This window comes from Alosa sapidissima, chromosome 3 (genome assembly GCF_018492685.1).
Source record: "Alosa sapidissima isolate fAloSap1 chromosome 3, fAloSap1.pri, whole genome shotgun sequence".
In the NCBI taxonomy this organism is placed as follows: Eukaryota; Metazoa; Chordata; class Actinopteri; order Clupeiformes; family Clupeidae; genus Alosa; species Alosa sapidissima.
The window spans coordinates 22,666,933-22,683,512 of record NC_055959.1 but is presented as its reverse complement, the minus strand read 5'-3'; the positions used below and the strand labels follow the sequence as shown (position 1 = coordinate 22,683,512).

Genomic DNA, 16,580 nt, shown 5'->3' with positions numbered 1-16,580 from the left:
TAATTTATTTCCTCAAATATAGGGGAATGAAAGGATGCATTCCAGCTCAGACAAGGCTTGCATAAACAAGGGATATATCTCCAGGCAGATGGGCTAGTCAGATTAAACTAAATAGATTACGGTGGCTAAAGAAGACATTTATCTTGTTAGTGACTGGCAAGTTTGCTAACAAACCTCTTATAAATCGCAAGCTACAAACCCCCTCTCGCAATCTACTATCTATTTCTCTCTGGGCTGGCTCATTGTTTTGCTTGTCCAGCGATGCGGGCAGCTATCGCCACGCGGCAGGGTGGACGCAGACCGGAGGTTCAGCGTGCCTGGAGCCGCCTGGTGTCACTGGGGTGCGAGACGCCTCCACCGCCACCACACCCCAACCAGTGTCACATGGCGGTCATTAGGTCCTGTGACATGGCAATACTGACCGTGGTTCACACTTACACTGGGTACTTCCAGAGACAGACACACACACGCACACATATAATGTTGTGCCAGAGCTGGCATGGCTAAAGGGGGGTGGTGGCGGATGGGGTGCCTTGTTAACAGACCACACATGGGTCATATAGGCTGCATCAGAACACCGACATGAACATGTGCACAGAAAGTAAAGGTGGATGTGTGTGTTTGTGCACTTCTGACAAGCCTCAAGCATCACAGAACTCTACGCTGAGTAAAAGAGAGAGTGAGAGAGAGAGAGAGAGGGACAATTCTAACAAGGAAGTAGTATAGCAGCCCTTCAGGGCAAACTCCACCTAATTGTACTAACTCTACCTATGTCACTAGTCTGGGGTCACATACCACATCCACTCCTTAACACTGTAACATGGACACACACACCTTTGTACACACACTAACACATAAAAAGCACCTGTTGAACAGTGCCATCTGGATCAGATTGCCATTACTAGAGCACCAAATAACCAATCAGGGCTAATTGATAACCATCATTCATAAACCACATGTTCATAAACCACAAGTGTAATGTACACACACCCACGGACACACACACAAAGAAGAAGGAGCACTGAACCCAGAGCTAGCATTGTTATCAATGCATAAAACGGCTTCAGTGGTAACTGGGGGCCTGGACCTACCTAAAGTATGAGTCAAAAAGATCAGTCACTGGTTTGGAGCAGTACTACATCAACCACCAGCGCCGCCATTACCAGTGTTGTAATGTAGCGGAGTACAAATACTTCGTTACTGTACTTAAGTAGAAATTTCACGTATCTGTACTTTACTTCGCTATTTAAATTTATGTCAACTTGCACTTTTACTCCACTACATTTCCTAGATAAAATGTATACTTTTACTCCATTATATTTCCACTAAGCATCTTCGTTACTCGTTACTAAAACATAAAATTAGAAAAAATGTGTGTGCGACTGCAATAAGGGAGGTTTGGCGAATCACTGCTCCTAGATTGCATTACGCACACTCCGCACGCTGCGCGCTCTATTTCAGCTCTTGTTTGTTGCTAAAGGAGGAGGACGCACAACTGAAACCGCCATGGAAGCACGAGCACCTACTGGAGGACCTCCCGTTATCATAGACGACCACCCCGACGATAGTGGTGAACTCGGTGAACAGGGTAGTGGTGAATATAACGTCATACACCCGTGGCCGTATTTGCAAGAAATGTTTCTGTACATCGGCTACCTGCCCTAGCGGCCTGTGAAAGGCTATTTTTCCATAGCATCGCAGGAGTTGTCTTCAGTCCAAGAAGAGTAAGACTGAATCAGGCCCGGGGTGGGTAATCGGGAGAATTCCCGGTGGGCCGCTTCACTTTTGGGCCGGTCGAGGAAACAAATATTGACATTTGTCATATTAGTCTATCTTTTCTTAAAGTAGGACACGTTCCGCATTCTGTGCATGACACCAATGCAATGCCTCTGCATGGGTTGTAGCCTACGTGAGGGAGTTCTCCCCTCCCAAAGAGTTGGTTGGGTCCATATAGCCCGTCTTTTCCAAAAAGTTTTCTCAGATACGGATAGCCAAGCCGGCCCTACAGTAGACACAAGCGTCAGGAAGGATGGAGGGTAGAAAGAGGCCAGGAGAGACTGAGCAGCAGATCGACCAGTCGACCACTGAAAATTATGAGCCCGAAATTAGTGATGAGGAGGCCATGACTACAGGGACAAGTAGAGAGGATAAATTAAAGTTATTTAATGTAAGAAAGAACAATTATCCTACATGATAAACCTATATGCCTTGTTTGCTCAGAAGAGGGTGTAGTAAAAGAGTAGGCTAAATCACCAAACAACAATATAGCCTACCCATGCAAAAAACATGTAGCCTAAACATTAGTTCAATATGCCTCTTTGTGGAAGCATGGGATAGGCTACATTTCAAAGGCTTTCTTTCTTTCTTTCTGTTTTGGTAACTTGTGGAATAGTGGAATATTTTTTGTTAACTTCTCAGTTGAAGTGAATTATTATATAACCTTTACACATTTGTTGAACCATGGTACTAATAAAAACTACAGGATAGTAAGAGCTGAAATGTTGCTTAATTTATCCAATTTCCACCACTATGGTCGGTCTTGGGCCTGAAACTCCCGGGCACTGAATTCTGGCAACTTTGAAAACCAGCTTCTTTTGAAGATGAACAGACACCTTTTCAGTTTCAACTAATGACTGGCATATTAGTAGCTGCTGGACATAGGTGGCCTGTGTGTGTGTGTGTGTGTGTGTGTGTGTGTGTGAGTGACGGTGACCTGGGGAGTAAGCCCTAGAAATTCTCATGCCACATGACCAAAATGTTCTCCCTACAAGCAGGTCATTTTTTTTTGTGAAAGAAATAAGTTATTTATTTTTCATTTCAGAGAATTGTGCCTAAAAAGTCCTAGAAAAGAATGTGATTTGATTTGATTTGATTTGATGAGTGAGATTAAGAAGATATGGGAACCCTGAATATGCTTTATGCTTTACTATAAGAAAGCCAAAATAAAGTTTACAATAAAAGTTCAAAATAAAACCGCTTGCTTTTTACTTTTACTTCAAATACTTAAGTACATTAAATATCAGAAAATTACTTTTGATACTTAAGTACAGTATATATCAGATACTTTTACTTAAGTAATATTCTAAAAGGCAACTTTCACTTCAACCAAAGTCTTTTTCTAGTACGATACTTGTACTTTTACTCAAGTATTGCTTTCTAGTACTTTATACAACACTGGCCATTACTACCACTAGTGCCGCATGTGGAGAGGAGCAGACTGTCCCCGTGTCTCAGACACATGCTGGGAGGCGCTGGCCCAACCAACACCCCAATCCTGAGCCTGGCCAGCCCATCTGCCTGGCAAAACCCGTCTGCTGGCAGTGATGCAACACAGTCAATATTCAATTAAGTCTGTAAAAAGGCCCCCAGCACTTTTATACTAGAGAGGGGGAGAGAGAGCGAGAATGACTAAATGACTAAAATTAATCGGTTGTGCGCCGCGAGAGGCAGGCCTCCGAAGTTTCCGCTGGCAGTGCCCCTGACGCGTGACCTTAACCGCATTGTGATGCTCAGACATCCTGGGTGAACTGCTGTTCCACACGAGAGGTCAAGCAACTACACCCAGGCCGGCCTTTTTCCGACGGCACTAAACGTGCCTGTTTCATTTGAATGGGAACAGGCCGATGCGTCAGCTGCTCCCCCGTGAATTCACGAGCCTGTCTGTCTCCCGTGTTGGCCCGTCTGTCTGCCCTTTGGGTACATGACGACACCGGTAACCTTCCTGGATGGTTCCAAGTACAATCCATCCCATTCTTCTCGTATTTTGAATAAACACTGCTAAGTAGCCCTTTACCACACATGGACTGGCTGTCCTGTGTTTGCAAAACCAGTCCACCTGTAACCACTATTAAATAATATGCAAAATCAGAAAGCCACAGATAACAGAGCCTGGGCAGATCTTTCGCTTCTGTACCTAACGTTCAAACAGACGCGTCGTTAAAAGGCCTGCGGTCATCAAGTGTACTAGTATGAGTACACCTGAAGTCCTGGACTAGTTCTAGCCAGAGGTGTGTGTGTGTGTGTGTGTGTGTGTGTGTGTGTGTGTGTGTGTGTGTGTGTGTGTGTGTGTGGCAAAGGGACCAGGAGACGAGCTTCATAAGTTCATAGGCTTGATGTGCCTTAAGCAGGCAACTACAGCGTGATTAAAGCGTGGTACCCAATTAATAACTTGCACCATTACCTACCAAGGGCTCTCGACTGCGGCCACCGCCTACTGCTTCAAATGATCTTTTCTCCATCTCTTAGTCACTATATCTGTCTCACTCCCTCCCACACTCACTCTCTCTCTCTCTCTCTGTCTGGCAAATGTAATTATGGATCAAAGGTCAGTAGAGTTCAATCACAAGAACAAACAGAACCTGTTTAAAACTGCCTTGTCGTAGATAGGCAACTACAATTACGTCAGTCCAAAAGCTTTTGCTATAAATAAAATACACCACCCACCCTGGTGAAAAACTAATGAAAAATCAATTACGTTCTTAAATGATGGAGAGGAGGAGCACAGCAACATGGCCAGACATGGCCAACATGGTAGCCTGAGACTTGAGAGCTGTATGTGTGTTGGGGGCATGGGAGCCCTTCCTAAAGAGGGACACAGACATGGGGCTGGTGGGGTGTGTGTGTGTGTGTGTACCTCGTTGGACTCAGATTCTAGAGAGTTGTAGAGTGCTGCTGTACTCACGGATGTGCCTTCATCTCAATGTAGTTCTTGGGGATAAAGCCATCTTTGCCGTTCAGCTCTGCCTTGTACCAATTCTGGTCACATTCTTCGTTTAATACCTGAAAAAGACGGGACGTGATGGAAAATGGTTGTCAATTGCACAGCTGTGAAGGGTCAGCAGACAAAACAACTATCAAGTCAGGGCAAACATCAAACATCATCATCAAACATTAACTATCACCTCAGACATCCAACATGTAAACCATGACAACACGGGTGATTCTTAAGATGTGCATCCCTAAACGCAGCATGCAGCACTATGACGCACGTGTGAGCGGAAGAGGGGGCTAAAAATAATCCCAGTGAAAAATAATCTGGGGGATGAATATAAACAGGGCCAGATGAGCGAGCACAGAGGTGATGACAGCAGGAGTGTGTGTGTGTGTGTGTGTGTGTGTGTGTATATAAGTGTATTATCCCACATAACCCTCATAAATGTCACTTCAGTAGCAACATGTGTGTATGTGTGTGTGCGCGTGCATGTCAAAACTAAGAATTATCATACTTTGAGAACACCATGGGAAAGAGACACCCTTTTATACAAAAAAATAAACAAACAAATAAATCAATAAAAATACAGGTCCTAATTTCACAAACCTTCAGGGTTACCAAGGTCACCTCCTCCACACCCCAATACGCAGGGGTAGAGTGTGTGTTTGTGTGTGTGTGTAGGTGTGTATGTGGGGGACCAAAGATCTAAAAAAAAAAAAAGTTAGGCTACATAATCAAATCCACCTTTAAAATATGAACAAATTATAGACAGACCCAACTGAAAGACGAGGTGGGGAGTGTGGAGGAGGAAATGACAGAGTGCAACATCCTTCCTGTGCACAACCCAAAGGGTCTACACCACACACACGCACACACACACACACCTTAGCAAGTGTGAGGCACAACTGACAGGCAGCCTGGAGCTGGTTTCAGGGTATGTATGGAATGACTGACAAACATCAGATCCAGGCACACAGATCTATGTACGGAGCATTGTGCCGGCACAGCAGAGCAGAACCAGAGAAAAACAGTTGAGCTTGGGCTCACAGCCTACACGGCCCAGAGAGGAGCACTGTGTGGGAGTAGTGTTAATTTTGTCACCTATTTTTAATTTAGTCTTAGTCTTAGTCTTGTGACGAAATGTCCTTTTTAAGATAATTCAGTGGAAATGCATGGATTCCAGTTGCTGCTACTGGAAGAAACTGGAATCCATTCATTTCCACTGAATTATTTTTGGAATCTGATCCCTTATCATACCTGTTCATTCTTACTCATTGCTCGACTTATCGTGACTAAATTCAAGATGGCTGCAAACGTTAAACTTCGTGAAGATACTGTCTGTATAAATCGTCTTGTAAGTAAACTACCAGTGCTTTTTCAAAGTTCTCAATGTCTCGTTTTAAATGTCAGGGCCCTAGGAAGTCTACCAATGAAGTGTGGAGATACATTGAGCCTCGTAAATGGGTGTAAAACAGTGATTTATTTGCATGGCTAGCCCGATGCCGAAGCACCACTACTGAAAAAGTTGTTGGTAGCATCGGCTAACTAGCGCCAGATTTTGGAGTGCAGGGGACAAGTCGAGATGGGCTATGAGACATACGTTCACACTCGGTATCATGTTTCAATACACTTTAGGTCAATATCACACTGGAATTCTCCTTTAAGATAGTCTTAGTCAGTGTTTCAGGACATTACTGCCGTCTCGTCATCGTCTCGTCTTAGTCATGAAAAAAAAGGTCGTTGACGAACATATTTCCTCTCGTCTCGTCTGACGAAATTAACACTATGTGGGAGCCATCAGCAGGGAATCACCGAGCAGAATGGCAGCCTGGTGATCATTACGCTCTCCCTAAAGAAAATGCTGAGCCTGTGTGAGAGAAAAAGAACTTCTGTTCTGCGCCACCAAAACTTTTGCAATCTGGCATGAGGTGGGCCGCACAGACACTTTGTCAGGCAGGCAGGCGGGCGGGCGGTTGCTGGCTCCTACCCAGTAGGTGTGGAATCTCAGAGGAGGTGCACGGTGCCTGCTGTGCTGCAGAGCTGAGCAAACACACAGCAACAGCAGCAGAGCACAGCAGAGGGTGAGCGCTGTGGCAACCAGGATACCTTACAGCATACTGAGCACTAACAAACCTTAAAGGTCTGAATAATGTGCACAACATGAGGCTACATTAGACCCTATTCACTTCATTTACAGACCATCAGACCAGTGACGTGGATGGAGGAGCCCTGGTACGATAGAGCAGGGAGGAGTTTGGCTGCTCATTTGTACTGGAGCATCAACGACATAATTCAAGATGCTGCAGGCAGACAGTCCAGAGGAGAGGCGCCGCGACATGCCCTTTCCAGTTGATTGCACAAATTGATTTGACTGACATTAATGACTAACTTACGTTCTTTACCTGACATGTGATAGGACACAATACCTCGCCAAAGATCACAGTACTGTCCTTCATGACCCATGACTAATAAAAGAGGTGATAGGCCATTTTGAGTTCTGCCAAACTGTCTATCAAACCAAGTTCTCTTCAAACAAATTATTACAGGAAATGAGTGCATGCTCTGAAACCATTTCATTCAACCACACACAACCCTCCTACCTACGCTAAGGAACACAACAGCAGAGTATCACCACATATGGTCTGCCCACATCACCTGCGCAGAACAGCCTGCCAACCACTGCTGCAAAAGACGTTGCTGCTCTACTAACTCTTCCCTCACATGGCAGTCACCATGACAAAACTGTGGACTGAAAGGTGGCTAATAATATTCTTGGGGAGGACATTTTGACAACAAGCTGTTGCTGAGCAAAAGCTTCTCTCGCTGAAGTGGCTCCTCAGTATGCACCCTGCGGTCAGTTTGTACCTCGACCGCCCCGCTGAGGGAAAGACGACAGTGGAGGCCTGGGTTCAGCAGCAAGCGCTTTGTTTTTTATGTGCTGTATTCGAATGAGTTGACGCTCATATTCAAAATTAAGAGACCACTGCAAATTTGAATATGACCATCAGCTCATTCGAATGTCACTCAGCAACCGTAGGATGACATCAGAAAAATTATGGGGGGGGGGGCGCCGCTCCTAACTAAAGCTCAGATACTAATGACGTTTCACCATTAGTACACTAAGTTCGAAGCTGGATTGAGTTGACAAGAGCTGTGATGGAGTTCTTTGCCTCAGCTGACATAGGCCTAGCAGATGGTAGAGCAACGAGCCAGCCCCACTAATGGAAGCACACATGAATGATGAAAATGTGCTGCGCTTTACATCGCTTAAATGATCCGCTAGATGTATCTGTGTGAATGTGTATATTTGCAAATGCGTCTGCAGTGGGCATTCCACAGGCGAGATTTCAGGCCGAGATAACGGTGTGGAGTACAACCTGAAAAGCCTGTACATATCTGGGGCAGGCACTTGGGAGAGACACAGACTGTCTGTATCGTACGGTTTCAGCCTGCCTGCTACTAGGGGACAAAATGTATGAGGGCGCAGCACTCGACCACGCCAGGCTCCCTGATCGGCTTGATCTTCCACCGTCGTGCAGGCAACAATACTGTGGCCAAGACAGACTGTACCATTTCTGCATCTGCACAAACCTCCATATTCAATGATTCGGCTGGGCGTGTTCAATCTCTCTCCCCCATTCCACATTTCCATCCAAGCAGAAATAAGCTGCCATGGAAGACGTAGATAAAATGCCATGCTTTCTATCCCATGCTCTTTTGGATCGCCTACAGTCCTGTGTGCATTTAAAAAGGGGTCAATTTGAGGATTGCAACTTTAAGAGAGGGTCATGGCCTACCTACTGCTGAAAAAAAGTATGCTGTGTCTTCAGAAACGTAGACGGATAGGAAAACAGCAGTAACTAACTCAACATGGAAAATCACGCTTTTTCTGTGACCGCCGTTTTCTGCTTAAACAGAAGTGCAATGTGGGCCCAAAAAATTACGAAATTAATTTTTTTTTTAAGCAAACTATAACTTACCTAAGTGTAGCTGACACTTACTTAACCAAATCAAACCAGCAATAGCCTCAAAGCCAAGCCTATAGCAACCCATATTCATGGGTCCCTGGATGGATAAGCATCCCTCCATCGAGAGACTGATGCCTATTCACCTCCAACCGCAGCTCAGAGCGAAGACTGCTTTCAGTAGGGGGGAAGGGGGTCACACAAGAAGAAAGGCAGTTCTGTTGCAGGAGCCAACTTTCTGGCTTCGATCCTTTATCACATTAGGTGGTTAGCGGCCAAGCAGCGCAGACGTTAGCTGCAGAGGGAGATAACGGCCCTCACTGATGCTCCAGCAGAGCGGTTTACTGACAACACACACACCTTTCTGAGAAATCTCCCAAGTGCAAAACATAGGGAGGAATGCATTAGAGTGGGGCCCAAACAATAACAGGATGTATGCTTTTTGCATGCACTGAGCAGGGGTGCATTTCCAGAAAGTACCACAGTACTTTCTGGTAACGGTGGAGAGAACGCACATCCAACAACTCTTCAAGAAAAAAACAGACCACTTTGAGCTCTCCATGACAACTATTCTCATTCCTCTCATCCCTCGGTCTCCCCCAGTCATTCTCTGGTTGAACAGAAAACACAGAGGGCAACAGCTGACTGCTTACGGCCTACAATTGGAAAGAAATCTTTTTTTCTCCCTCTCTCCTTTCTGTGAGCACACACACACACAAGCACAGCATTGTTCTCTCTCGCGCTTTCCATTGTACTTGTTGGCTTCTGTGGGTTCTTGCTGGATTGTCTTGTCAGTTGGTCAGCTTTTTTTATTTATTTTTCATTCCTCGTCTTTTAATCAAGCGGAGGCCAACGAGTTTGCGCTCGACAAGTTGACGTCTGAACGATAATCTCCCTCCCAGCTGCCGCACTGCACAAGGAAGCACTGAGCGGAGAAGTGCAGAATGCAGATCATGCACGGACAGCTCAGTGGTGTAAATCACACTTCCGCACAAGTGCTTTGGGTCCCGGCAGGCATCCCGCGGCGGTGCTGCAAATGTCTGGTCTCCGGCACAAACTGAGGAGCGACAGTTAAGACAATGATTTTTTTAGCGATTTTGATTGGCAGCTTTAAGGCTGCTGAGGGTGGCAGGCAGGAGGTACCACTCATACACAGTGGGCGAAAGTAACCAATACAGACAAGAAGCGAAAGCACAAGAAAGAAGAGGGTAGGAAAAGCAAGATGGCTCATTATCCATACGCAATAAAGGAGGCTGATGGTGTAGGCTATGGGTGAGATGGTCACACACAGGGAGAGAGGAGGAGAAAGACTGATGAAGAGGGAGGCACATGGGCTGCATGCAGAGAGCCATGCTGCGTGCTGTAGTAGTGGGGGTGGGGTAAAGGGCGGGCCCACGTGTCGGCAGGGCGGCTCAATCCTGCGAGGGATTCAGCAGGAGCCGACCTCACAGCTGCAGCCGGATTACGGGAGAGCATGAATTAATCTGCTAGGGTCGCATACAAAAGCTTTTTTCCTCTCCTTTTCTGCCCGTTATTATCTCTACCCCCCCCCCCCCTTAAATGTCCGAGCCTGTTATTCCTGATAGGAGACCTCCTGCATGCCGTTATGCCTCTGTAAAGATACACACAAAACTGGCACACAGAGAGAGAACGAGAAAGAGATAGAGATAGAGATAGAGAAAGAGAAAGAGAGAGAGAGAGAGAGAGAGAGAGAAAGAAAGAGAGATTCAGAAAGACATTTGCGCATCATCAATACATTAGGTAGGCCACAGTCTAAGCCTCAGGCCGGCCTGCTCTCACTGCCCCCTCCCCACCCTCTGGAGCAAATTCAGGGGTTACCAGAGGTCAGAATCAGAACAGACATGCGGATGGAGGCCGAAGCTTTTATGTTGAAACAAAGAAAATGCACATGCATGGTCCCAAATAGGCCTCTGTTTAAACATACAGAAGGCCTGTGTGTGTGTGTGTGTGTGTGTGGTGAGCATAGTGGGACTGGTACTAATGCTCTAGGTCCACTGTGCATGGAGTTGACAGCTGGGCATTGGCATGGACCAAGAGATAGAAGCAAACAAAAGATGGATAGGTCCCAAATAGGCCCGACACAAAGGAAGAGGAGAGCACAAAAAAAGGATTGTGACACACAGAAAGAGGTGTACAAACACAAGTGTGAGGGTTCTGTAAAAGACACGTGCTGGGCAGTGTGCTGGGTGAGGGTGGGGGGGGGTTGGGTACAGTAGGACATCTCAGGAGGGGTGGATAGCCAGGGAGTGTCTCTAAGTTTGCCATTTTGTGCATGTGTGGTTGTGATTTTGTGTGTGAGATTGGGATTTTGTGTGTGGTGTGTGTGTGTAGCAGGGCACTCTGGAGATAAGCTCTGGCATGATCCCCAGCACAGTCGGCCTGCCTCCACTGACACTAATGAAGTACTCCAGCTCAGCGGTAATTAACACACGCTTTAAGAGTCTCTCTCTCTCACACACACACACACACACACACACACACACACACACACACACACACACACACACACACACACACACACACACACACACACACACACACACACACACACACACACACACACTCTAACAGGAGGGGAGGAGGGGTAGGACCCTTCTCCTGAAATGGCCCCATCTGCCCGCTCTGCATCCTCTCCCTCTCTCACCCTCACCTCCGTCTCTGCCAACCCGAAAAACGAGCAGCTGAGGCCCAGTACACGGGGGGGGGGAAGGGGCCTCCCCTCTGACCCCCACGCCAGAACTGAGCCCAGGGGAGAGGGGTGAGAGTGAGCACCAGAACCACTTTTGGACACAGAACTGACTTAACTGGGGGGGGGGGGGGCAGAGATAGAGATAAATGGGGCGCCAGGAAAAAAAAAAAAGAAAAAAAGAAAACACCATTAACGGCATCACATGACTTAAACACACAATGCTGCAAGATAAGCATGACTAGATGATACTGACAAGTTCAAGTTCTGCTTTCTTTGTAAACGCTTCATCAGAATAAGATTTAGACCACAATGCTCTATTGGTGATTGGTTAAAGGACAATTCCGGCGCAAAATGAACCTAGGGGTTAATAACACATGTGTAAATGACGCTTGTATACGTGAACGGTACCGTTTCTAAACTATCATTTAATAAACTGTCTGTACACTTACAAAGTTCTAAATGCTTCGGTTTATATGTAGGGCCCCTCATTATGTTACCGTGGAAGTGTGGTGCTATTTTGAGCCTTGTTAGTGGTATAGAAATAGCGATTTCTTTTTACTTTGCGTGTGCCCCGAAGACCAGCGTTAAACGATTAGCGGTTTGTGGTAAACCTGGTCACGTTTGATTAGCATGGAAACATATCCCAGAGAACGGACGAACTTGGTACACATGTGTTATTAACTCTTAGGTTCATTTTGCGCCGGAATTGTCCTTTAATTGGTCAGAGGACAACAGAAATGGCGCGGTCTTTGCTCTACTGCTTGGATTCCTGTCAGGCTTTGAAATGGTGTGCTGTATATCATGACTTGTCCTGCACTTCTCTCTCTATGATGGCGGCATATGAAGAGGGTGTCTGCAGGGACAATAGAGGGGTTTGTGTCTGAACTGAGGAGGGACTTGCAGACGTATGGAAAACGCTTCCCTCAACCTACACCAAGAATCCTCGTTTGTCATTCTACTGTTCAGACAGCCTTCTTAGCAGTGGTGTAGTCTACATGATAAGCAAGACTACGCAGTATACCCACTTAAAAAGCATCATCTCAGTATACCCACTTAAATAGGCAAGGATATGTATTAACATTTGGGGTTGATCACACACAGTTTACCCACGACAGCTAACTAGACTACATCACAGTATACCCACTACAGCTAACTAGACTACTCCACTGCTTCTTAGCCGTGTCAAGGACAAAGTGATGACATGGTTTGGCTGCTGAGTTTCGAAGTAGCAACATTGTTGCAATGGAGTGTGCGATGCTGTGGCTGTGTGTTGTAACCATGAGTCAGGGGAGGCAGGACTACCTCGAATCCGGACTTCTGTGGAACGTGTGAGCCGTTATGAGTCTGTTCACGACATAGTTTAATCATCCGAGTTCGCATGAACTCCCAGTTAAACCACAGACACAGAAACACGCACACCTACACACAACCTAGGACTGTAGTGCCTTGAGTAGGAGGCTGTGTGTGTGAGAGAGATGCCAGAGATGCCATGTAGAGATGCCATGTAGGTGGGTACTCAGAAGCGGTGTCTGCAGTCAGAGTCTTGGGCCTCCCCTGTCAAGCTGTGCTTTACTAAGCTTAGCTGGTGGAACACGCACCAGTTCAGCGCATCAGTCAGATCCAACTGCGCTGCATTCTCGTCTTGCACCCCCCCACACACCACACGACACACACCCTCTCTGTGTCCTTTTCCCCAACTCTCGAGCTCTCCACGTGACAGCGAGCGAGTGTGCCGGGCGGTCAGGCGTGCACACTGTGCAGAGCAGAGCAGTGCACACACGGTGCCTTCCAGCAGCAGCAGCAGCAGCAGCAGACACTCCTGCCAGCTCTGTGATAACGCCACGATGAAGAGGAGGATGAGGATGATGAGATCCCGGCAGCTCACCCGCAGCTTAGCTGGAGGGAGGTGAATGATCTCATCAGTCCAACCAGTCACTCAATTACAGCGGCGAGGGAACACGTCACACACAAGATTAGAGAGTCAGGCCTACTAAAAGAGGAGTAGGGGGGGGAGGAGAAAGAAAGACAAAAATGGAGGATGTGATACTGGAAAGAGTGAAGAAGCCCTATTCTGTCACTAGGCACAAGAAAAGCAAGATGAGAAGGCAGAAATCACCCTAAGGAGAGAGCACTAAGCCTGTGTGTGTGTGTGTGTGTGTGTGTGTGTGTGTGAGAGTGTGTGTGTGTGTGTGTGTGTGTGTGTGTGAGTGTGTGTGATAAGAGACAGGCTGTGCTGGCCAGTGCTGAGCCCGGCCGCATACACACACACACACACACACAGACACACACACACAGTGCACTCACACTCACAACGCCTTCCACAGAAGAGAAGAGACAGCGGTGACCTGCTTGTGTCCATCACACACGCCAACAAGGGGGCCTTGGGGCAGATTGCACTGCCTGCTTGACTGAGCAGAGAGACAGCAGAGAAGCAAAGATGCTCTCTTCCATACAAAAGACCAGTGACTGAACACGGTCATGCTCCTTTGTCATCAACCCCAGTCAGTGAGTGTGAATGTGCATGTGTCGGAGTGATCCAGTCAGAAGCCCGGTCAGGCTGCTCTGGCTGTCACAGTTAGAAGCTACTATGTGCAGCTGACAACTGACACACACACACACACACACACACACACACACACACACAGAGCTGTACTTATTAGACCATCACCCCATTGTACTAGGAGTCCATTTCACTCCATTACTGTGATACAGGCTAATATTTACAGCACGACTGTTCTTTTCCCTTGGATGGATCCAGGAACAGGAAGCTGCTGTTTGCACTGCGGTCTGGAAGGCCGTCTGGCTGGCAGCTGATGGCGCTGATCAGTGACCGGTGTGGCGGCAGCAGCGCTACACTTACTTACTTACTTTAGGCTGAAGCCACTGGTGCAGCAGCACCAAGAATCACTAAGAGGAACCGGACAGAGGCTAAATACAGTCACTGGAGCAGGGGGAGGGATATGCTCTTGTTTTTTTTTCTGCCATGAAAAGTTTTAATCTGATTCTTATCTCTCCAAAAACATGCTTCACTCTACTTCTCTACTTATAGCACTGTGCACTCTTAAAACGAAGGTGTTAAAAACAACAGAACTTGCGTTGTTTTTTTAATACATCTCTGTGTCCCCAGATAGGGACAACACAGTGTGGATGAGACAAGCAGAGAGCACATTTAGAAAGTAGATCATTCTGACCTATTTACAAAGGCCTCTGCACATTTCTATCTGAGCTTCTAAAGTAGAACTTCCTAAACTAGAGCTTCCATCGACCGTAGCTTTCACTAGTGTTCTTCACATCAGCCAGTACGACTGTAAAGAGGAATATGATTACTTCCAAATTAAGCTAAATTGTTACAATATGAGAAAAACACCACACACCTCTGACTGCTGCATCTAATGTAAGATTAGCCACCATGTGAATGAATCATGACTATCAAATAACAAAACGAACACACACACACACACTCACAGCAGAAAGTACCAGACTAGACCAAAGACAAAACCTCTCTAACACAATCTAGTTCCATGGGTTTCATGCATCCCTCAGGACAATTTATCCAGGCTGGCCTCCAAAGCCGGGGTTTAAGTGAAAAGCTTACGACTGAAAGGCGGGGAGATGGAGACCTTGGAAGGATCGAACTCTCCGGAGAACTAATCAATGGCTCCGTAGTGGGGAAGAGATGCTCATTAGTGCCAAGGAGCACAATCAAGCCATTGGAGGGCAACAGAGACCAAAGCCAGCTTTCTGTATAACAATTGTGAATAATCCCTTTTCCAGGAACCTTTAGCCAAAGTATCCACATGTTCATGCATCTATCCATTTAAAAAAAGGCAAAACCACATTGGCAAATGTGTACATCATAACCTACACAATAAGGGTATGACTCGGTCCTGTGCTTTTTTTTTGTGGTCGGTTCTGCTGCTGAGTTGATTTACCTGCGCTGCAGTCTTGCTTTCAGCTTTAATACACTGCTCAGACTGCTATGCTGTAATATCACTTTTGTTTCTCAGAGGGTAAGAGAACATGATCTACTGTGTTCTTCTACATGCAACATAGTACTACACTCATGACTGTACTTTGCTGTGCTTCTGCATTGTGCGGTTTTCTTTTGTACAGTTTTCTGTGCTAGCCTATGCTATGCTATGCTATGCAGTGAGTTCCCTTCTCTGTTCCCCTATGCTTCGCTAGGCTAGGCTACGTTGTCTCTGCTACTCTGTTTCACCAGTGGATGCCTTCTGGGACGTGGGGGACAGGAAGTTACGGGGGGGGTTGGTGGAAGAGGCAAAGAACAGGAAGTGAGAACAGAATGGTGCAGGAGAGCACAAAAAGGAGGAAGAGGAGAAGCGCACTCCACTACCCCTGTGTAGTTTCTCTTTTCCCAAAACAGCCAGGCCGACTCGACTTCTGCTCCACTCTCGCCGGGGTGCTTGTGAGGGAACGCTCGACAGATTACGTAACAGCATTATGAAATAATGTTCAGCCTCCAGGGGGTTGAGCTCAGAGCAAGCCCCAGCAGACGTGCCCGCCCGCCCGGCCTCGACTGTGTTTTAGATGGTCTGTACACGTCCGCCTGCCTGCCAGCTGTGAGCAGTGCTGCCGCTACATACACGCATGCAGAATAGCGCACAGCACACTGGGCCAATGCAGGGAGCTGACAGAGTCCAGTCAAGGGTTAAAGTGCTGAACGCCTGATGCAAACAGCCAATCAAACATAGTACTAGGAAGGGCAACAAGAGGGAACATGGAGTGTGTGTGTGTGTGTGTGTGTAAAATCACTCTCTGTCTGCACAAGAACAGTTCAAAAAGAGTTTGACGTGCCAGCAAACGCAGACCGCCTCTGTATATGAGTGTGTTTGAGCATGAAACCTGTGAAAGGCGCACAACACGTGGCTCTGCTCTTCTGCACAAACTACTGTGCGTATGCACGTATGTGTGTGACGTGTGAAATCAGTGAGCTGTGATTCTACTGTTCTGCTGACTAGGTTTTACAAAAATCTCACACAAATCACAGCCTCACTGTCGACAAAACTCGACACATTCTGCAAACGCACTGACTGCGCCCTGTAAGCCATTCTTCTCCCATCTATTCAACTGGTGGTCAGCATAGCAACCAAGATTTCCAGTTGGGCAAAACATGCTGGGATATCCTCCTCAGAAATGGAGTGTGATCGCAGAGGACAGCTAGGCTGTCTTGGGT

At 46.8% G+C, this 16,580-nt stretch overlaps 1 protein-coding gene across 2 annotated transcripts in view; it reads right to left on the bottom strand.

Annotated features, from left to right (window-relative positions):
- The window catches only part of grb2b (growth factor receptor-bound protein 2b), a 30,592-nt gene that overhangs the window by 4,327 nt on the left and 9,685 nt on the right, over positions 1 to 16,580 (bottom strand). For both annotated transcript variants that reach the window (XM_042086456.1, XM_042086457.1), the window contains exon 3: positions 4,682 to 4,779. In XM_042086456.1, the coding sequence (XP_041942390.1) occupies positions 4,682 to 4,779 (98 nt within the window). The remainder of the gene's footprint in view (positions 1 to 4,681; positions 4,780 to 16,580) is intronic.